At 38.2% G+C, this 24,101-nt stretch overlaps 1 protein-coding gene across 4 annotated transcripts in view; it reads right to left on the bottom strand.

Moving 5' to 3' along the window:
* The window catches only part of SLC44A2 (solute carrier family 44 member 2 (CTL2 blood group)), a 106,359-nt gene that overhangs the window by 8,095 nt on the left and 74,163 nt on the right, over positions 1 to 24,101 (bottom strand). For all 4 annotated transcript variants that reach the window (XM_081947129.1, XM_081947132.1, XM_081947130.1 and 1 more), the window contains 13 exons: positions 20,175 to 20,258; positions 18,659 to 18,771; positions 18,050 to 18,181; positions 17,722 to 17,821; positions 16,853 to 16,945; positions 16,622 to 16,706; positions 15,799 to 16,061; positions 15,117 to 15,211; positions 14,748 to 14,851; positions 13,944 to 14,017; positions 12,548 to 12,618; positions 11,924 to 12,012; positions 9,686 to 9,770 (listed from right to left, as the gene is read on the bottom strand). In XM_081947129.1, coding sequence (XP_081803255.1) covers positions 9,686 to 9,770; positions 11,924 to 12,012; positions 12,548 to 12,618; positions 13,944 to 14,017; positions 14,748 to 14,851; positions 15,117 to 15,211; positions 15,799 to 16,061; positions 16,622 to 16,706; positions 16,853 to 16,945; positions 17,722 to 17,821; positions 18,050 to 18,181; positions 18,659 to 18,771; positions 20,175 to 20,258 — 1,388 coding nt within the window. The remainder of the gene's footprint in view (positions 1 to 9,685; positions 9,771 to 11,923; positions 12,013 to 12,547; positions 12,619 to 13,943; positions 14,018 to 14,747; positions 14,852 to 15,116; positions 15,212 to 15,798; positions 16,062 to 16,621; positions 16,707 to 16,852; positions 16,946 to 17,721; positions 17,822 to 18,049; positions 18,182 to 18,658; positions 18,772 to 20,174; positions 20,259 to 24,101) is intronic.

The following is a 24,101-nucleotide window of genomic DNA, read 5'->3' as shown; positions in this document are numbered from 1 at the left end:
TGGTGACTGAGAATTAGAAAGAGTAACAGGATGTGAGATAGTAAAAAAGGTTAAATACTTAGGAATTTGTATTACAACTTCAAATGGGAAATTATATAAGTACAACTATGAACCAATATGGCATAAAATACAGGGAGAATTGAATAAATGAAAAAAATTACAATTGTCTTTGCTGGGAAGGATAGCAGCAGTTAAAATGAATGTCTTGCCCAAGTTTCTATTCTTCTTTCAAATGATACCAATACTTAAAAAAGACGCAAATTTGGAAGAATGGCAGAAAGGTATTAACAACTTTGTTTGGGCAGGAAAGAAACCGAGAGTAAAACTTAAAATAATGCAAGATATACGTGAAAGAGGAGGCTTAAAAATGCCCAACTTAAAATTATACTATGAAGCAGCAGTTTTAATAACAATTAGCAATTGGATTAACCTAACAGAGGATAGAATATTGAATATTGAGGGTTATGATTTGCTATATGGCTGGCATGCCTACTTAATATATGACAAGAAGGTTGATAAGATCTTTAAAAGTCATATTTTAAGGAATGCCTTACTGCATGTTTAGAAAAAATATCAATATAGGTTAAACAACAAAATATATATGTGGGGGGTGCCTAGACATGCTGTAGAGAATATAAGTTAGAACAAAAAAAACAAGATCTAACTACATATGCAGAACTCCTTAGTATGGATAGAGGTGCGCTGCAGCTGAAATCTTTGAATGTATTAAGAGACAAAATGATAATTCAAACTTGGTTCCAGTATGGTCAGTTACAGGCTAGATGGAAAAAAGACCAGTAACTCGGTATTATCCAAAGTGAGGATAACTTGATGAAACAAATTAGGGATCAGGGTCCAATGCATATAAAAAGGCTGTACAATGTATTGATAGAAATAGACTCAGAAACAGAATTAGTTAAAGATTGTATGATAAAATGGGCACAAAATTTCGAGGAACCAATAATGATGGAAACATGGGAAGAGATTTGGGTAAGAAATGTAAAATTACACAAGCTTAGAACTTGAGAGAGAATTTCTATAAGATGTTGTACAGATGGCACTTAGATCCAAAAAGGCTAGCCTGTATGTATCCGAACTTACAATCTAAATGTTGGAGATGTGATTGTGTTAATGCCACATACTACCATATCTGGTGGACTTGTAAAAAAGTTAAAGCATTTTAGATAAAAATATGGTGGATTATTCAAAATATGTTGAAAAAGAGGATAAAGTTTACACCCCAGTTGTTTTTGTTAGGTATAGTTTCAGACTGTACTGTTATAGAGACTAATCTGATTTTGAACCTAACGACGGCAGCAAGATTGTTGGTGGTGCAATACGGGAAGAAGGAAGAGTTGCCTACTATCCAAGAATGGACGTTAAAAGTAGTAAACTTATCAGAGATGGCCAAAATTTCAGCGTATGTGAAAGATCATTCGGATCAGAAGTACAAGCTGGATTGGACAAGATGGATTGACTATATTCAAAACAAATACCGGAATAAAAAATTTCAGTTAGCTTATGAATGAAGGCATAAAGGACACTACAATTTATTCAAAGTTAGTTTAATAAAGGGGGAGTTAAAGCACAAGTATAGTAATATGTTAAAATTAGTTAGCTTATGTTAGCGTATGGTTGTTAAATGTTTATACCCTGTACTTTGCTCTGGGTGGTTGGGGGGAGGGAGGGCGGGAAGAGGGAAGGGGTGATAATTGTAAAATTTATTGAAAATTTTAATTTAAAAAAAAGATTAAGCAATAAGCAAGTCACTAATGATGCGGGCACTGAAAGTAGAGTTCCTTGTTTCACACATAGAATTGGAATATGGAACAGGACAAGCATAAACTAAAGAAAAATTGAAACCATCAAAGCAGAATAAAGAATATTGAATGGTATATTTTAAAACCAAGAATGAGTCTTAGTCTAGGCCTTAGGGTGAGCCAATTTAAATAACTCATTTGCCTAATATACTGTTCTGAAAATGAGATACTACAAAATAATGGAGTGACAATGAGATTTTTAAAAAAAACATGGCTAAGTATGTCCTCAGCTATAAGTCAGCAAAGGACAAACTCATACCTTCAGAATTACCTTGGCCAAGGAACTGCTGATACAGTTCTACAAAGGAATTATTGAGTCTGTCATCTGCACTTCTATAACTGTCTGGTTTGGTTCTGCAACCCAACAAGACAGACACAGACTTCAGAGGCTAATCAGAACTGCAGAAAAAGCAATTACTGCCAACCTGCCTTCCATTGACGACCTGTACACTTCATGAGTCAAAAAGAGGGCCGTGAAAATATTTACAGTCCCCTCGCATCCTGGACACAAATTGTTTCAACTCCTACCCTCAAAACAATGCTATAGAGCACTGCACACCAAAACAACTAGACATAAGAACAGTTTCCCCCCAAATGCCATCACTCTGCTAAACAAATAATTCCCTCACCAGTGTCAAACTATTCACTAAGGCTGCATTAATATTACCATTAGTCCTCATCGTTCCTATCACCCATCTCCTCCCACTTATGACTACAGAACTATAACTTTGTTGCTTGTATTCTTGCGATTTATATTGATTTGTTTCCTGATTGCTTACTTGTACCCTATGACTATCACTAAGTGTTGTATCTTACGATTCTTGATGAATGTATCTTGTCTTTTTATGTACACTGAGAGCATCTGCACCAAAGACAAATTCCTTGCGTATCCAATCACACTTGGCCAATAAAAAATTCTATTCTATTCTATTAATGAATATCAAGTGAATACGTACAACTTTATGCACCTGCTACAGATGAAATGGAAAATACTGAGGAATTCCATGTCAAAATTGCAAAAAATTGTAGATGTAAATTAAACAAAAATGTAAACCTACAAAAGTGAACCAATATAAAATGAATAATTGAGATAATAAAAGAATATATGAGCTATTTTGCACCCTTTATTTTTAAAAAAGAGCTTAATTGTGTAGAACAACAGTCCCTACGTTTTTGGTTTCACAGATCAGCGGTGGCACATGGCAGCAGTGGGAGGGAGTGAATGGTTTTGTGAGCTCATCCCAATCCCACATATGCACAAATAATGATTTATGCACTTGCAACTTGTGCTGCCGATTCTCAATGGGCCACTGCCTGATAGTGGTCTTCTGCCCAGGTGCTGGGGACGTCTGGTGTATATGTTAAATCTAATGAGTGCTCAGGAACATTTATTTCTGTTCTAAGGCAGCTGAGAGACTTTTACAATGAAGGAGACCAAATTTAGTTTTTGCTTTAAGACCAAATTCAGAAACAGGGAGGTGAAAATAAAGAAGAGCTTGAGAAAGATGCATATTGTACTCAGTTATACAGCAAATATATTAGCAGAATAGTAAGACTAAAAGATATGACAGTTGGAATACTGTCATACTGAAATACAGGTAATGCTTTGACTACCAATTTGTTCAATGACCATTCAAAGTTATAGTGGCACTGAACAAGGGGTCTTACAATCAGTCCATGAAGTTGTGGCCACTGCAGCATCCCTGCAATCATATGATTGTGATTCAGGCACTTGCCAACCATAACAGTTGCAGCATCCCACAGTCCCATATTCACCATTTGTGACCTTTCCTACCATTTTCTCACAAGCAAAGTCAATAGACACCCACACTGGAGAAAAGGTGAGGAAATAAATCCTCAGGAAGAAGGCAATAACAAACTTAAGACAAAATCATGAAATAATCTAAGACAAGAAAGATCTGAATCAGTAGATTAATTGTCTTTTAGTGCAAATGTAAAAGATGGACATAGAAAAAGTTTGTCACTTTTGAATTATGGATTTGGTGAATGATTTTAAGAAGAATCAATTAAGACTGAGGGGATAAAGAACAAGCAGAGGTTTACCTTACTTTGAACCAGTGGTGGGTTCCTACCGGTTCGCACCGGATCGCGCGATCCTGTTCGTGACCGAACCCGGAAGTAACCGGACCCGGAAGTAACTTCTGGGAACCGACACCGGTCCTGTCGCTCGATCGCCCTTGCCGTCCCAATGCAGCTCGCTCGCTCACTCCCCCGCCCGTCCACACTAAACTAGCTAGCCCAGCCCACCGTTCACTGATTGGCTGGAGTCCAGCCAATCAGTGAGCGGGCTGGAGGCGACCCGTTTAAAAGCGGCTCCTCCATTTCAAAACTCCCATCTCTTCACATTCCAGGAGCTTGCTGCTTCCCTCAGGTAAGCAACTAAGTGCGAGGGGGGCGGCGGGAGGCTAGCTTCGTTGAGGAAAGGCCTCCGGGCCTTTCCTCGCTGAAGCGGCGGGCTGGCGTGGACTGCGCGGGCGGCGACCTCCATGAGGAAAGGCCTCCGGGCCTTTCCTCGCTGAAGCGGCGGGCTGGCGTTGGCTGGGCTGGCGTTGGCTGCGCGGGCGGCGGGTGGCAACCTCCATGAGGAAAGGCCTCCGGGCCTTTCCTCGATGAAGCGGCAGGCTGGCGTAGGCCGTGTGGGCGGCGGGTGGTGAGCCTCCACGAGGAAAGGCCTCCGGGCCTTTCCTCGCTGAAGTGCCAGGCTCGCGTAGGGCGCGCGGCTGGCTAGCTTCGCCGAGGAAAGGTGTCCAGGCCTTTCCTCGCTGAAGCGCCAGGCCTGCGTAGGCCGCCCGGCCGGTGGGAGGCTAGCTTCGCCGAGGAAAGGTGTCTGGCCTTTCCTCGCTGAAGCGCCGGGCTGGCGTGGGCGGCAAGCCTCTGCGAGGCTAGGCCAAAAGCCCCCCGCCCCTCCTCTCCAGCTCTAACAGTCTTACCTGTCCTGCTGCCTCTCTGCCTGTCTGCTGCCTGTTGCATCCATCCATCGCATTGGAGAGCTGCTGATTCTGCCTGCTGGTAAGTAACCTGTTTTTTTTTCTTTTATTTTTTTAATGTATTTTAAAATAATATTTTATTTATTGTGCATAGAATTTTTAAAAATAATTTTACTTAAAAGTATTGAGTATAGAATATTTTAAAATGGTTTACTTCAATTTATTGTGTGTGGATTCTTTTTAAAATTGTCTTAGACTATTTTAAAAGATTCTATCCAAAATAAATTAAAATAAACCATTTAAAAATATTCTATACTCAATACTTTAAAATGTATTGTGCATAGAATTGTTTTAAATTGTTTTATTGTAATTTATTGTGTATGGAATATTTTTAATGGTTTCATTTTAAATTATTGTATGTGGAATAGTTTGAAATGGTTATAGTATAAATTATTGCTGGTGGAATACTTAACAATGGTTTTTAAGGATTTTTTAAATTTATAGAATATCTTTTTTGAATTATTGTTTGGGAATTTTTATTTTTTAATTGTTTATAAAATATATTTCCTACAAGAAATGTTATTCCTTTTTGCAAATGTTTTCTTTGTGATGCAATATGTTGCTTAAAAGTGTTCAGACCAGGTTTATGTATCTCAAAGTGGCTGCTTTTCTATGGGCAGGCCAGGTTGATGCAAGGCAGCTTTGCAAGATTTTGTGGGTTTCACCCTCGTTTATGTAATTCTGAGGTGGTTGATGGTTCTGTGAGCTTCCTGGCACTGTCCTTTATAATTTTCCACAATGCCTTGATGGTTTTTATTCCAGTGGCTTTGTCTTTCTTGTCCTTAGGGTTAGGGAAAAAAAACTGGTTTCATTTGCAGTCTTTGGGGGGGGGGGGATTCTTATTTTTTGGTGTTTTCCTGGCACTGCCATAGTTTGTGTGGGTGTGGGTGTGTAATGTCCCGCAGTTATCTACGCATTAATAATGATCTAGTAATATTTCCTTATACATTTTAGGGACCTTTCCTTACATAATTGGTGTTTTCTTTCATACTTTTGGATTTCTAATTTCTGTTTCTGTTAGTTAGCAATTGCTAAAACAAATCCCACGTGAAAAAGTATTCAAAGCCTTCTTGATTTTAATTGTCAATTTATTTATTCCTGCACATTGTAATATTTATTCATTTTCATATCTCTGTTTTTCCACTGTTGTGCAAACACAATTCCAGCAGCTGCTAACATGTGTAAAATTAAATATATATTGTACTCCTTTTCAAATAGCCAACAAAATATTTCTGGTTTTAATTCCATATCTTGCTGTACCATTGCTTCTAACCACTAACTCTTGAATAGCTACTTGGACCGACCTAAGTACTGAACCTAATTCATTATATTTCTGTTTTTTTGAACTGAGAACTAAATTTCAGAAAAAGAAATCTGTATTGCTCTGTGAATCTACCTGTGACATTCATTCTTGATCTAACTTCTTGGATGAAAGACTATATCTTTCCTGTTTGTTGGGGGACACCCTTCCTGAAAAGACTGTACATTGTTGGGTGAAAACAGAGGTCCCTTCTGTTACATGTAGTGTAGTCCTCAGCTTACAACCACAATTGAGTCCAATATTGTTTTAGTTCTTCTGCAGTTAGTATTATTTAACAGGATGAAGAGGCAACAGAGTATGACCGCTGGGACAGTCATCTTTCCTATGCAAGTAGCTCTTTTATTGCTTTGTGTGCTTGTTTCATCCTTAATATAGTAGTGCAAGCAATTAAAGTCTTGCTTTCTGTGTTTGTCCTTGGTGCAGGTTTTTTGAGCAAAGTAAATCGATAAGGTGGTGTGCAGAAGACCGGCAAGCCAGGGATCCTTCCTCTGTAAGTAGCTGTCTTTATTGCTGGGTGTGGTGTGGTCTGTGCTGTGTTCATCCTTGAGATAGTGAAGTGCAAGCAATTAAAGTCTTGCTTTCTGTGTCGCTCCTTTGTACAGGTTGTTGGAGCATGAGGTGGTGGTGCAGAAGACGCAAAAAAGGAGAGTAATTTTCCTTTTCTATTATTTTGTGTGCTGGTTTCATCCCAATGCAGTGCATGCAATGAAAGAGTTCATTTCTGTGTCTCTTCTTTGTGCAGCCCATTCATTGGAGTCCGTGATACTGAAGACTGGCAAGAACAGTCATCTTCCTTCTGTAAGTTGCTCTTTTATTGTTTTTGTACTTATTTTAATCTTATTGTAGTTCATCCATTGGGGCAAAGAATTCAGTGACATCGTCTTGGCCACTCCCACCCGGTCACATGGTCGGCAAGCCACTCCCACCTGGTCACATGGCCGGCAAGCCACTCCCACCAGTTCACATGGCCAGCAAGCCACTCCCACCAGGTCACATGGCTGGCAAGCCACTCCTACAAGGGAGGCCACACCCACAGAGTAGGTTCCAAAAAAATTTGAAACCCACCACTGCTTTGAACATATGATACAAAAAGGGTGACAGATTGGGAAAACTGCTGTGCTTAATGGATGTAGAAGACAGCAAATGGATGCATAGGCAATATCAAAGAGATTATAGGATCAATTTTGGGATTATTACTAGAGGCACTTCATGATTATGAATATTGTTAAGGAAGTCACTAGAAATCAATCCCAAGATGATACTACCTAATTAATTGAAAAAGTTGAGATTCCCCCAGTTAGCTTATCTAATTAATAAAAACTATCACCACCATTAATCTAAATGTCCCATTACATGCCTGGCTCTAAATGACCTGGTTTATGGATTGTGGACTTAAATCTACTGCTAGCCAGGAAAATGATGATAGCAGCTATGATTGCATTTCTAATTAAAATAAAGATCATAAATCTTTCATCTTTCTAGTCTAGCATCTGAGCTAAGTGTCATATCCTGCCTTACTGGAGGAATGGTCATCTAGAAAAACACTGGATTAGCAAATCTGCTTTATAACCAAACTCTTCCAAGCAGTAACAGTATGACTAATGCTCATTTATAATTCAACTATAAATAACTAATTTGTTATCTTCTGTCCCTGCAATTTCAACAAAATACAGAATAGTCTCTAATATAAAGAAACTGTTGTCAGTTTCACAAATTATATATATATATATATATATATATATATATATATATATATATATATATATATATATATATATATATATATATATATATATATACACATACACATACACATACACATACACATACACATACACATACACATACACATACACATACACATACACATACACATACACATACACATACACATACACATACACATACACATACACATACACATACACATACACATACACATACACATACACATACACATACACATACACATACACATACACATACACATACACATACACATACACATACACATACACATACACATACACATACACATACACATACACATACACATACACATACACATACACATATATATATATATATATATATATATATATATATATATATATATATATATATATATATATATATAATTTTCTGTATCTTTTGCATCTGGCCACTCTAATATCCCAGAGCCAGATAAATTTCTATCTGATAGGAACCATGACATGGAAACACAGTAAACCTTACTTTGAAGTACAAGAAGTCCTTAGTTAACTATGGTCATTGTAACTGGGAATTCCATCACTAAATGAAGTAATTATAAAGTGCAATGTTATGTGACTGCACTAACTTACAATGACAATTCTGGCACACCAAGTGGCTGTTTTTAGGTGTGATATTATATGCTGGGCTACAGGCCTATTTGTAGCTTCCTGTTGATTTCCCCCATTGATTTTGCTTATTGGAAGCCAGCAGTGAAAGCCACAAATTGTGATTAAGTGACCGTAGGATGCTGCAACCATTGTAATTTCAAGCTGGTAGCCAAGCACCTGAATTACATTCACCACAGGGATATTGCAATGACTACAACTACAAGGACCCTGTTGTGGCCCGAACAGTGAGGAGGGTGGGCCAGTCCTGGAGTCTGGGGAAGGCTCTGATGAGGGCCCTGTGTCAGAGGCAGAGAGGGGGCCAGAGCCGTATGCCAGTTATCAGCTGCCTTCAGTCAAACATCGGAGAGGCAGACTAACAGCTGGAGCCTGTTCCCAGTGTGCGTATGCACAGAGTTGCCAGACGGAAAAAAAACAGCTAAAGAACAGGGGTCGACTTGGGAGTAAGGACACAGGTGGACAATGAATGGCCCCTCCCAGAGAAAATAAAAGAGGAGTGAAAGGGGAATGGAGTTTGCAGGAGACAATTAGTTCACTTAATTGGTTTGTGATTTTCTGAGACTCCTTGCTAAGTTTTGCAGATATTGGCCTGCCGCCCTCCGAGCCAGATAAGGCCTATGATTGTAAATCCTCCCTTGAAAGATTTTGCTGGATGCGAATGAGCAGAATTCACAGTAAATTAATAAAAAGAGTTTTTGTCGGGACAAGGAGTTTGCTTCATGCTCTTGGGAATCCTAGGTCAGAACAGACCCATTATAACTCTTCAGTGCATCCTAACATAGAACAGTTGTGAAATGAGTGGCTGCTGAACAAAAAGAACCTTTCTTGTAATTTATGCCTTTTGCTTATACTACAACGGACTAATGTGCTATCTCTGGAATAGCACTAGGATGCAGTTTCCTGGCAAAGGGGGGATTAATTTAGTTATGACCATCCCTTTCTGATCTCCAAGTTGCCTATCAGCAATCTAAGTACTATTCTGCAAGTGCTATGGAAGGCTGAGACAACCTGGAGCCCCATCAGGATTGAATTCCAGGCTTAATGCTACAGTAACTGGGGAACAGCTTTGGAGTCAACAAAGAACCATCTACTTTTGGATAAAGCATAATTATAGCAACAGTGACTGTCTACATTTAGTAGTTTAGACAAGATACTTACAGAAGCAAAGGAAAAGTGTGTCCACACACATGGCATATACACTGAAAAATCCATGTGCAATGAGGTAGGAACCCACAATCACTGTCTACAAAAGAGAGAGAGAGAGAGTCACCTCAGTGTGATATCGTACTTATGACAATATCAATAATGTCTAAATTGATGATAATCAACTATATATATCCATTCCTGGTGACCTATGTGATACTGTTGCTGTGTCTGGGGGCTATTGGGGCCTGGTTGGGGTACAACAGGCTTTGGCTGAACCCTGGAAAGTAATAACAATAGCACTTAGACTTCTATACTGCTTCACAGTGCTTTACAGCCCTCTATAAGCAGTTTACAGAGTCAGCATATTGCTCCCAACAATCTGGGTCCTCATTTTACCAATCTCAGAAGGATGGAAGACTCAGTCAATCTTGAGCCAGTGAGAATTGAATTATCGAACTGCAGGCAGCTGGTAATCAGCAGAAGTAGCCTGCAGTACTGCATTCTAAGCACTGCGCCACCACGGCAAGACCAAATGGCTTTGGGTGTATGGATCCCAAAGATCCAGTACTGAATCCTTAGTTCTGGATGGGGTGGCACTACTCCAGACATATCTTGTCTGCAACTTGGTGGTTCATCGGGACTCACGACTCCTGCACAAAGAACAGGTGGCAGTTGCAGCTAAAAGACCATTTTTACAACTTCGGGTTGTGGCTTTTCCTTGATCAAGAGTCCCTGTGTTCAGTCATTCAAGCCCTAGTTATCATGTATTTGGACTATTGCAACACACTTTACATTGGGCTACCCTTGAAGAGCATTTGGAAGATAGAGCCAGTACAGGATGAGGCAGTGTGGCAGTGGTGGGTTGCAGGCAGTTCGCCCTGGTATGGGCGTACCGGAGCCTGCCCGGAGCACTGGGTACCGTTCCGGTACGGTGCTCCGGAGGGTCCGCCTATCCACGCTCCTTACCTGTCTTTAAAGTCTTTGGCGCTTATGTGCACGGCACGTACAGCGCCTGCACGACGCTCTGCTGAGCAGCTGGAGCTTCGAGGAGGCTTGCGGAGGTGTCGCTGGACAGTACATCACATGCATGCACTGCACGCGTCCATGTGGACGACGATCCCGTACCGGTTGGAACGGGATCCAGAACCCACCACTGCAGTGTGGGCATATTTTGGGGCCCCCATTGCCATACTGCAAGCTGCACCGTCTACCAGTTTGCTGCAGGTGCAATTCAAAGTGTTAGTTATCACCTTTAAAGACTTTCATGGCTCCAGGTTGCTTAAGGAACATCTCATTTCAATGGGATTGACCCATTCCACCTGTGCCAACAGAGGAGATACACTGAAAGCACTATCAGCCAGGGAATTGCAGCTGGTAGGATCTAGGAGAAGAGCCTTCTCTGCTGCCACTCCTGCCCTTTGGAATATCTTGCCCCAGGGAATGAAGTGAGCTCCTACCCTTCTGACCTTCCACAAGAGCTTGAAGACTTGGCTCTATCAGCTGGCTTGGGGTTCCAATGGGGGCGCGTCATCTTGGATGTGATTGATAGATTCAGCAACAGATCCCCCTCCCCTGCTCATCCTACTTCCTCCCTCCCCATCTTTTAATTATATCTGATAATTAGTATTTTATAGTATTTTATTGTTATTATTTGTATAATTTTATTCTTTAAACCATCCAGAGATACCTCACGGTGAGATGGCGGAAAGCAAATTAAATAAATAAATACATAAATAATTGGGTCTGGTGTGAATCAGAACTCTCTTTCAAACATTTGAGAACTACATGCAAATACACATATTGTTTGAGGATTATTCTAAGTCAAGGTTAATTTTAATATGGTTGAAGGAATCAGTTAATTGGATTGACACAACAGATTAAACCATGGTTTATAAACTGCAGTCGATAAACTCATTAGATTACAAACACCCCAAAACATTTTAGCTTAGTGCAACGTGTTAACTAATTTTCTTCAAAACTTAACTCACAGCTAGGGTAAGATAACATGGGTAGCATAAAACCTATATACTTTTTCCTATGAAGTAAGATGGAAATTAAATATAATCAATGTTTAATAACAGAATACATATCAGTAAAGTAGTAGTGACTCTTTCTCAACCCTCCCCTCCAAGCAACACAAGGTGGACATCAATGCTGTAAAAGTAGATTAAACGAACAGAAAACAGCTGCCAAGCAGTACAGCTGCAATTGGAGAAAAAAAAATACATCCATATTTTTAAAAATACTAACCAGAATGGGGACCCAGTAGTAATTGAGAGTTGGTGCGGTGTCTTGAATCAGTTTTATTCTCTGGGTGAAAAAAAAGAAAGCAAGGATACCTAAAATGAAATGAAAATAATTAAAATTCACATTTTTCTCTATATCTTAGTTCTAATTTGGAAATCCCATCATTTTTACAAATGAGTTTGACTTTGACCGATATACATTTTAACAATTTTTTTTCCGTCTCCCAAATGGGGTTTAGATTTTGCGCTTGTTTCTGCCTATTATGAAAATGAGCTGTAATAACAGGCAAGAAATGTGGAAAAGATCTTCCCTAACTTTATGTCCTGTACATACTGGATTACAACTCTTGATATCTTAAAATTTGAGGCAAGCTGATGACTAGTGACATATCAAGTGGAAATCATACTTAGGAAAAGAAACAGCTTTACCTCCAGCTATATTAGAGTTCCATTCCTGTTGTACAAAAAAAAAGGCTTTGATCCCTGCTTTAAATATATTCTTTATTGCAAATATAATTTCATTCAAATGTAAATTCCCTAAACCTAAGTAAAATCTGCATGGAAACTCCCAAAAGACCAATAAGTGACCAAACTTGAGAAAAAACCCAAAATATCATAAATGTCTTACCAACACTTCCCACAATTAGGATTTTTCCAAGGAAAAACAGGAAATCAGTGACTTTGTCCAAAACAGCCACTCTGAATACAAAGAGAAAAGCATTACAGTTACAGATAGTCCTTGACCACAATTTCCCATTGCTAAGCAATGTTGAGTTTTGCCCTATTTTGCAACCTTTTTTGCCACAGTTGTTAAGTGAATCACTGTGGTTTTTAAGTTAGTAACATGGTTGTAAAGTAAATTTGGCTTCCCCATTGACTCTGTCAGAAGGTCACAAAAAGTGATGACATGCTCCCAAACACTGCAACCATCATAGTTCCCAAGCATCTGAATTTTGATCATGTGACTCTGAGAATACTGCAATGTTGTTAAATGTGAAACATGGTCATAAGTCACTTTTTTCAATGCCCAGGCAATTTGCTCTGGGGCGGTTTTTTGGAACTAAGTAGAGCTGGATCTGGTTAGATGATGGGAGACTATCTGAAAATTCCAGGGTGTAAGTTAGTGGGCAATGGGAAAAAATATCCTGGAAGAAGGTAGTAGCAAACTTTTTCATACTACCAGAAATAGAAAAGGACCATGAAGTCAACCTCAATTAAAAGAGGATTTGACCTTTTCTTTTATATCAGAGTTCCTTAACCTTTCTGAGTTGGCGGCCCGGGGGCGGCGGGGGGGGGGGGGGAAGAGGAGATGGTTTTGCAGGCAACGCTGTGAGCACCAGAGATGCTTGTGCAAGTGGGCTGTGAGCGCCAGAGATGCTAGCACAAGTGAGGCCACGAGCACCTGTGCTGCTAGCCTGAGTGAAGCCCTGAGCGCTCAGGTGGCTTGGTTGAGAATAGGCTGCAGAGTGATAGTGGGCCCCAGCCCTCAGGTTTTAGATCATACGGAAACAAAACAAATATTTTAATGTGGTCAAATATCTCATTCAAACTGAGCACACTTTGTAATTTTTTCATAATAAATTTCTGTTTGGATGAATGAATGTTTACAGCATTTTCATTCTGCTTTCCATTTTAAAAATATGAAGTTTAGATTTATAAGAATTGTTGTAAAATATACAATGTAACCAATAACATATATAAATAATTTCAAAATTAGAGATGATACCATTTATTTTATATTAAATTTATATGCCACCATATCATTCTGCCAAGTGACAATCAAGAGAACTTGTATGCACTCATATACACAGGTATTCATATTTCTGCACTCTTTCCATTTGGGAGTCCAATTTGTTCCACAAGGTGAGCACTACCACACAGAATGCCCACTGCCACAGCACATTTAACTGATAATCATTATACCAGTTTATCATGGAGTTTTCAGCTACTAAATCAAACAATAAAGAACTTGGCCGAGCTCTTCCAAACAGAATAATAAAACCAAAAGCAGCTTCCAGGCTCACCTGATTATGTTCCTCATGAGCAAAGAAAAGGCATTCCTGGCAGAAGTGCAGAAATTGGTACCGTAAATAGCAATCTGTGCAAATTGCCAAATGAAAAAAAAAATCTATTGAAGAACATTTTTTTTTACAAAGACATGATTACTTTGAGCCAGAAAAAGGCAAATATAGATTTTAGGACAATATTAAAGCTATGAAAAACATAACAAATAAACAAACACATTTTTACATGACTTTTGGGGATGTGAAGGGAAGGGAATAAGAAGGAAAATACACTGTACTTGCTTGGATCCCTCTTATCTTGGTTGTTATGTTTTCCCATTATGCCCCCCCAGCTCACCTAGCTTTAAAAAAAATATCTTTATTTAACAATCCTGGCATCAAGGGGCTCCAAACAGGCCCCCAGTTTATTCCTTCAGATGCCTCTCCCCTTATCCAGTTCATGAAATTCTTAAGAACTTCATGATTCACAACCAACTTCACAATAGCAATCAATACAGAATAAATGTGAATGGGTAATTAGCATTTTCATCTGAAAACCAGTACTAAGAATCATCATCATAACTGCTGCAGCATTGGCATGGCATAATCAGGACAAGTAAATGCACTACACAAATGATCAGGATGAGTGCATTCGGCAGCCAAGTCTCCTTTAAATGTTTTAACAAGTAATGAAGAATCTAAAGGAAAACTTGCAACCTCTGCCAAAGGTATGGCTAAGTATTTAGAATAGTTCCCTTACTGTACAGAGCATCTAGAAATCTGCATTAATGCCCTAAATAAGGAACAAATGCTCAAATTCCTCACCATAATGTATGCATTTCTATTCAAAAACTTGATGAACTTCTCCAGGCACCAGAAGCAGCATTTCAAACAGGTCAAAAGGAACTTGGCAAACATATTCTCAGAAGCTAATGGATTGCAAAACAGGACAGGAGAAAGTTCTTAGTATTCTCTCTATCACATTAGAAAGAGTCATGATCCCTCTGATTATTTATTTATTTATGCTCCTGCAGTGCAAATTCCTATAGGTCTTAAGTGGCTATAGAATGACACAACAAAGATCTAAATAAAAATTTAAAAAACCTATCATCCCACAAACCACAACAGCACCATCCCTTAGGAGTAGGTTTACAAAATAAATGCCTGAAAGAAGCCAGTAGAAAGGGTCAATACCTTTTAGTTTATGATCCAGGTACTCCAGAATGACTCGAATGACCTGGACAATGGCAAGAATGATGGATCCAAAGGCCAGTGAACCTGTGTGATACCTAAGGGAGAAAACAGCAGCAGAAAAATTGCACTGGTGAAGGCTGCAACACACATGTACAGTTTTTGTTAAACAAAGGGGGAGGATAACATAGTTCTTCACTGGAGTCTCTTCTGGCTGTGGGAGCTACAGTGCTGAAGAACACAGGACTGAGTCTTCTCAAGCAGCACTTGCCAGGCCCAGGAGAGATTTCTTTGTAGGACTATGCTTTTGCAGAAGCCTCTTCAGACTTTCACAAGTTTTTGAAACTACCCGTGATGTACATCATGTTGACTCTGCTCTCACAAAGAAAACTGCAGCACTTTTTATCCAAGGGAATCTTGAATAAGTGGCCTTGAATAAACCTAATATCAACTTCAGTTGCAATACTAGCTTCTCAGAAATCAGCTCTTTTCCAAACCACAAAACAAAGAACACTTTGCCACCTCATCTTATCTAAATTGCAATGGATTTTATACTAAGCTCAGAATAATCTTTTTTGTGAACTTAATGGTCCCTAATAACAATTTCCTATTCCTCCAAAAGGTAAACATTGCTGATATCAAGGCAAATGGAGTTTTTCCCCCCTCTGTACTCCAGTTCCTTTACCTAAGTGCTCGGCCAAAGGAGGAGAAGATTGGAAACGCTGGCATATCATCAGGTTTTTTAAAAGCCCAGTAGTATGATGCAAAGGCCCCAGCAAGTGTGACTTGGCCCAAGGCAATGACAAAGTTGGCCAGCCAAAAGAACATGAAAACATTGAAAATCTGAAAGATGATGAGATACTTGTGGTAGGCAGTCTCACCACCATAGAAGGCAAAGAGGCAACGTGCTCCTGGGCATAGCTTGGTGACATTGGAAGTACTGAAGGTCTAAAAGAAGGAAGAAAATTGTTATTTCTTAAAGTTCCATTAAAATGTCTTACTTGAAAATAATGTTGCTTTTCTATTATTTTTCTCTAAGTATATATGCAGTCTTCCAAAAATCCAGACAGAACAGAAATTTTGCCTTGTGAATTTCCAGAATTTGGCTTCTAGAATGTCCAGAATGTGACAATTATTAATACATTATATAACTAGAGAAATTGTTCCTTTTCTTTTGCCTTTCAAAAATAATTTAAAATAATAAAAAGGCATAGAGCTAATTCTCCTATAAAGTCATGTTTACACTTGCTAAAGGAAAATAGTGCACACTTGGGTACCTTTCCTTGGGAGAAAGTACAAACATACTTTGAACATCACATTTTCTGGAATAGGAGGGAAACCTGCTTGACTCAGACTCTTCAAAGCAAGGCCTGGAAGGAGTGAGCCTCATCAGTGGCCCTTGCAAGATCTGCCACACATTCAGCAGGAAATGGACTGCTATATTTTTGTGGTTTCTAAACAGCTCGACTGAATATATTTTCCCTAGTTAATTATTTTAAGTTCCTTACCTCTGGTTTGCAAGTTGTTCCAGCATATTGGCATTCTGTATCATTAAATACCTTGTAGATAGCTTCGTTAGAGGTAGACAAGAAACTAGAAGCAGTCAAGGAACTCTTCATTATAGTAATAAAAATGGCACTTTTGTTTGTCTGAGATGAACATCTGAGAACTAGGTTATTTGGTGTTATTGCCACCCATCCCCTTCACCCAGGAAAGAAAGAAAAATTGAGGAAGGATACACAGCAGTACTAGCCCAGTAGGCAATGCAGAGACACAACAGAAAGAAAGTACATAGAGGAAACAAAAGTGATGTCATGATGTGTCCAATAGCCCTGCAATAGGAATGGGAAATGGGGAGAAAGAAAAAGCACATGATTCTGTTCTAATGCCTTAGTACAGCCAGCCACAATAAAGCCTTGCTTATTCTTTGGCCCCATTGGGACTTGGTTTCACTTATGTTATATTCATCTATAGTATAGTATATCCATAGTTAACTTATGGTATATCTAGGATAGTTAAGTGCTTCTATTCAATGAGCACATGTTATATTTGCACACTTTTAACTCTTCCCACCCCAACAGTTCTGTAAGAAATGAATAAAAAGAATGCTTTATACAGTATTTGAGATGGACAACCAAATTATTCCTTTGCAAAAAGAGAGAATTATTCTTATTTTAGAGTTTTCTCTTTTGTTTGTTGATGCTGTACAGATCTGCTCAATTTTCCAGCAGCAATAGATTTAGACAAAATAGTAAGCCAATTCTTGAGAACTACAAAACTGAGGGGATGGTTGTGGATCAGTGGTGGGTTCCTACCGGTTTGAACTGGTTCGACTGAAGCAGTAGTGGTTTGGTAGCCTGGGTCGCTGGAACCGGCAGAAACCCAGACCTGCCATGCCCCTGAACCGGTTCTCCGGGTGGCACCATAGATGCCGCCATCTTGTTTTTTGCTTCTGCGCATGCACAGAACAATTTTTATTGCACTGCGTATGCACGCACCAAGTGTGCGTGTACATGCAAAGCTCCCACGAGCGAACCGGCAGTAGTGACTGCTAGAACCTACCCCTGTTGTGGATGACATTTCCAAGAACAGTCCAAGTTAGCCTCACCTGCTAGCTTCCTTGATCAGTGCAATGGCTATGAGTATTCTCTTGCGCAAGAAGATAAGCAATAGAATAATGATAACTTCCATAATACACAGGATGATCACTGGATAAAAAAAATGGGGGGGGGGGAATGACATGATTTCTGCTTTATACAGCTTTTACTGAGCAAAATAAAAACACAAACTAGAAAAATTCTTAGAACTATTAGGAATACTGTATATTTTCATCTGTTTGGAGGTTTGAAGAGATCTTCTCCCATTTTTAAAAAGGTTCTAGGACTGCTCAATAAAAAGGCCATGTCACTAGGTAGTATATTTGAACAGGAACTCACTGAAAGCTAACCAGGTTTGCTTCAGGTGGAGATAGACACGAAAATCTGTCTGGAATCCAAGTTCCATCAAGGAGACATCAGAACCACTCTGTCCTTTCAGATGAGCATATTCCATATAACAATGAAATATTCCTGGAAGACAAAAACAGGAGTTGGAAAAGGCAGAGAAAACGATTGTCAAAGACCTTAGTTTAACATTCTCATTACTGTATACCCACAGTACTGTAGCCCAAATGTGGAGTGGTGATTAAAAGATACAGAAAACAAATTCATACCGACATAGCATATAAAGGCTTAGCAGAATCTTCCCAAATCTGATATTTCTAGATACGTTGTGTTACACCTCTCAGAAGGCTCCGTTAGAACAGCTGAAGACTTAACTGTAGAGTCAGCCATGCGTACCAGTATAGTCTTCTAGATACTGTTAACTCCAGCCCCCAGCAGCTCATTATGGTTAGCTCACAATTGTGAGGATTTGGGATATTTTAGAAGTCTATATTTAGAAGTCTATATACTCTCCACCTCTAAATTAAATCTCCAGGATGAAAATGAGAATTTCTAGTAGACTTTTGCCATAACCCATCAGATTCAAAAATTGATTTGACTCACCATATCCAAGCACCAGGATCACCAGTACAATCATCACCCAAATCATGATCCCTGCCAGGAACCGGAGCAGAACAATAAACACAAGGCTGATTACCATGGAAATCACGAGACCTCTGCATATGGAAGACAAAAAATCTTGAAATAGTTCTTGCATTGAAACTAAATACCATATTTAAAAGAAGAAAAGGTATCCAAGAAATGTATGCTCAGAGGAATATTATATTTTCATCACTGATTTGTAAAATGAGCTTCTCACTACCATGTTTCTTTGTTTTACATTTACATAAATATATATGGAATAATCGTTAATTTCTTCTGTAAATTCTCATTTGCTACTTTACCATGCAGATGTTTACAATTATGATTACTTAAATTAATAAACAAAATAACTACAGTCACTCCTAATGCTAAACCAGAATTTTTAAAAGCATGATTTGTTGAATAAACTACAGCAGTCTGATTTACATATAATACTAATCCCAAATAAATTAAAACATTTTGTTGTCAAATGAATGCTGGAAGGATAAAAATAAAGAGAGGATCTATGGTGATAAAGCATGTGATAAAGCAAAACAATTTTGAAGTATGATTCATATTTTAATACTTTTATTTGAAAATGGAGATAAAAATGAAACTAGAACTTTTCCTCTTGGGTTTAATAGAAAAAGAACTAGAAAAAAAATGGGAACTTTGTTATTTCATATGTTGACAGCAAAAAGACTATTGTATGCACAAAAATGGAAGGACACTTCGATTCCCACTATGGACGAATGGTTGCAGAAATTGATGGAGTTGGCAAAATGGCAAAATTGACCACTTTGATTAAAGAAAAGAACATAAGTACTTTTGTTTCCACATGGAGACCACATCTGAACTTCGTGCTTGATGTGGAGAAGAACTAAACTAAATTCTGACTTTGGGTTTTACTGATTAGATTGATAGATCTTTATAGAAATGGTTTGCTCATATTATTATGAAAAAGCAAAAAGTTGTGACTCGATGTTAATGCCTTATTTTACTGTAATAGAGTCGGAAGTCCTCTCCTTCCCATTTTCCTCCCCACTGCTTTCCTATTTACTTTGCATTTTATATTTTACATTACTTTATAACTCAATAAAAATGTAGATGGACATGGATAAACAATGTCAATTATCTAAAAGAAATTAATGTAGAATGCTCTCCAAAACTGAGGGAATGAACAAATAGGCAGGCTAGGGAGCATTGCTTCAGTTAGGGCAAAGAGAGTGTGTCAAAAGTGCTAGTATAATAAGTTAAAATTTTGGCTAGAGACCAAAGAAATCCAAGCCCAAAATCTTGCTTTTAATGATACTTACTGAGTGAGCCAGTCATTATCTCAGGTCAATCCTCCTTGGTAAGGCTTATATGGATTAAATTAAGGGAGATCCCCATATAATCTACATCAAGTTTATACAATTTCTCTAATGTTTTGTTTTCGGGATAGTTCGGTCCTAAATTCATTCTATAGATTAGCTGGGCTATTCAGTCCTATGCTTACATTATTATCCAGTACCAGGAAACGGTGTAATCTTCAAAGATTTTCATAGCTACTTGTCTTGTCTCCAGAAGGATATTTGCCTTTCTGTAATTAAAAGCAGCATAAAGTGAAAATAACTGGAGGAAAGAAAATGCAATTTCTGTAAATGTGTAAATGATAAGCTTCCTAACAGACAGGAAGCAGCAGGTGAAGTTAGGCAAAATCACACCAGATACCTGTACAATTAGCATAGGAGCACCCCAAGGCTGTGCACTCTCTTCACTTCTCCTTTCTCTATATACCAATGACTGCATCTCAAAAGATCCCTCTGTTAAAATACTGAAGTTTGCAGATGATACAACAGTGATTGGTTTCATTCAAGACAACGATGACTCTGCATACAAACGGGAGGTTGAACAACTAGCTTTGTGGTGCAACCAGAACAATCTTGAACTAAGTAAAGGTAAATGTAAAGGTTCCCCTCACATATATGTGCTAGCTGTTCCCGACTCTAAGAGCCAGCGCTGTCCGAAGACGTCTCCATGGTCATGTGGCCAGCATGACTAAAGGCACACAGAACGCTGTTACCTTCCCACCAAAGGTGGTTCCTATTTTTCTACTTGCCTTTTTACATGCTTTCGAACTGCTAGGTTGGCAGAAGATGGGACAAGTAATGGGAGCTTACCCCGTTATGCGGTGCTAGGGATTCGAACCACTGAACTGCTGACCTTTCTGATTGGCAAGCTCAGCGTCTTAGCCACTGAGCCATCGCGTCCCCAAACTAAATCTTGAACTAAATACATTCAAAACCATAGAATTGGTGGTAGATTTTAGAGAAACCCTCCTATACTACCTCCTCTTACAATACTAGTCAACACAGTATCAACAGTAGTGACCTTCAAGTTTCTAGGTTCGATCATATCTCAAGACTTAAAAAAGCATAACAAAGAAAGTTCTGTCTGCGCCAACTCAGAAAGTTCAAACTGCCCAAAGAGTTGCTGATTCTCTTCTACAGAGGAATTATTGAGTCTGTTATCTGCACCTCTATAATTGTCTAGTTTGGCTCTGCAACCCAACAAGACAGACACAGACTTCAAAGGATAATTAGAACTGCAGAAAATGCCATTGTTACCAACCTGCCTTCCATCGAGGACCTGTATAATGCATGAGTTAAAAAAGAGGGCTGTGAAACTATCTACAGACCCCTCCCAACCTGGACATAAATTGTTTCAACTTCTACCCTCAAAACTGCACACCAGAACAACTAGACACAGGGACAGTTTTGCCCGAATGCCATCACTCTGCTAAACAACTAATCCCCACAACACTGTCAAATTATCTACTAAGATTGTATTACAATTATTCTTCTCCTCCTTCCTAGTACCTATCTCTTTCCTAGTATCTATCTCTTTCCGCTTATGACTATAACCATGTTGCTTTTATCTTTAAAATGTATGTCATTTTATTTGTTTCCTAGTATAATTTGATTGCTTATTAGTAACCTATTACTATCACTGTGTTGTATCTTATGATTCTTGATGAATATATTCTATTTTATTTTTCTTTATATACACTGAGTATATGCACCAAAGACAAATTCCTTGTGTGTCCAATCACACTTGGCCAATAAAGAATTCTATTCTATTCTATTATTTTTTTTAGAACAAAAACACATTAAAAAAACCATTCTTCATTACATCTTGTAGAAAGCATGTTGATTGGTTACAAATAAATTTCGTGCGTTACTATACATCCTTCATATTTTTAATTTACATTTTAAAATAGAAAATCTTTATGTATTTTACCATCAATATACCATCATTCTCGTTTGGCTATAATTATTTAAACATGCTTTTATCTAGAATCATTTGTATTTAAAGACACACCACCTACTGGCATTCATTAGCTATTCCTATAAACCTCCAATAATTACCCTTTTATAGCATATTCCTCCCCTTTTTTTCCAACTCACTATTTAAGGCTTATATCTAATTGCTTTTACCAATGCCAAGACATATAAAAATCATTAAACATTAACCATTAACATTTCCTTATTGTTATTATAGTTTATCTAAAGAAAAAAAAGAAAAAAAATGTCATTTGTATCACATCTCCTCCCCTCCGACCCAAGAAAAATTACATCTTTATAATAAAATCTAAACAAAAGTTTGTTAGTAAAGTTTATAAGTTCCCAAGAGAAATTACATCTTTATAGTAAAGTCTAAACAAAAATATATTAGTGAAATTGATAAATCTTTTCCCCAGGTCCCAATTTACAGTTTATATCCAAATTACTTTTACTAATTGAGATTATTATTTCATTATTATTATCATAATGAGTTATTAATTAACAAATAAACATTTTAAAGAAAACATTCTAAAAGGGTCTAAGAAATCCTACTTATTAATCACCAAAGGTTAACTAAGTTTTAAGTTATCAACCTTCATCATCAGCCTGTGTCTTTCCAGTAACAAAACAGACTTATCTCTTTGGCCATATGTTGTGTCAATTCTCTTATAAACTTCTTTATAAAGTTTTTAAAAACTTCTCTGCGCACTTTTTTGCTTGAAAGATCACTCATATAGTCTTGTTGCCCTTGAACTGGTATTAAAATTAACATGTCTTTGATTATCAGATGTCTTTCTAAAGCTGTTTCTCTTCTTAATCCCATCATCAAATCCATATCTTGACAGGAGGGGTAGAGCTCCAGATCATCAAGTATATAATAATAATCAGATTCACGTTTCCATGTTCCCTCCTTTCCACTTTCACTCATAGGTGCTCCATTATTAGGTTCATCTGTTATCTTGTCTTTATCTTCTATATCTTCACTCTCTTCTTTAATTTTTGAGGCTCCAGTCCCTTCATCTTTTATTGAGCCAAACAATAATCTATCCAACTTCTTATAAAACCTCTCAAATCCTTCCAATATCTTTAGAATTCCATCCATAAAATCCTGGTAACTTAGGGTTTCTTCATCTGTATATAAATGCATATTTCCCAGAAGAAAAGAGAAAGTTTAAAATCCACTGCCACTCTCGCCTTCAATGTCTCTTTTATGTATAAAAATATTTTTGTTTTGAATTTGCTTAAACTTAAGATCCTTTTAATTTTTTCAAAAAAGTGAGGGATCTATCTTTTCTTTTCTTTCCCTTACCTTGTCCAAAATATTCCACAAAGACACCTGCAAGAAAACAGTCCGTATCCTTGAGTCGTTATCAGTCTCTACAAACAAGCTGCAAACCCTCTAGTTGCAATGTCAACAAAATCAGAGAAAATAGAGCAAAGGATACTTTGTTTCAAAAAAAGAAAAAACCAAGTTCTGGCTTCCGAATGGCAGATTCAACTTTCTCTTATTTGTATCAAACTTAAGGAAAACAAAAATCTCTAAGTGTCTTTAATAAAATTTAATAAACAGTAAAAGGAAGGATTGTTAAAAGTAAAAAAAGTTTTAGATCAACCAAAAAATAAAGGTAGCACAGAGTAGGAGAAAAAATCAATTCATTCACTTAAGAGGAGAAACGGGAAGTGTTCCAATCACTTCAATCCACAAAACACTGTTACATAGAAGAGGGGAAAAAAACTTTCTAAGGCAGTCCAATAAAGATAAATTTCGCCGCTTTATTCTTTTGCTTAAAGGACTAATTTATCTTTTAAAAAAAGAATTTCTTTGGGCAATCATTCTCAAAGAAAAAAAAATCTCACCAGCTGGACTCACTTTCACTGCCTTCTTTCCGGAGCCTTCTCCGACTTTGTCAGCCTGGGGGCTGTCTGTTTACCGCCAGCTTGGAAAACTTCCCTTGGGTCGATCAGGGACTTTGCAGTGTCCCTGAGACCAACAAGGATTTGTCTCCCTGTCACCGTCTCTTCGGGATGGTTTAGGTCCATGTGCACCGTGCAGCTGGTAAAAGAATCAACGGCGGTCTCGGACTATAGAGGCCGCACGT

This window comes from Natrix helvetica, assembly GCF_964273705.1.
Source record: "Natrix helvetica genome assembly, chromosome: 1".
In the NCBI taxonomy this organism is placed as follows: domain Eukaryota; kingdom Metazoa; phylum Chordata; class Lepidosauria; order Squamata; family Natricidae; genus Natrix; species Natrix helvetica.
Note: the sequence above shows the minus strand (reverse complement) of the source record. Positions and strands in the feature narration are given on the sequence as shown.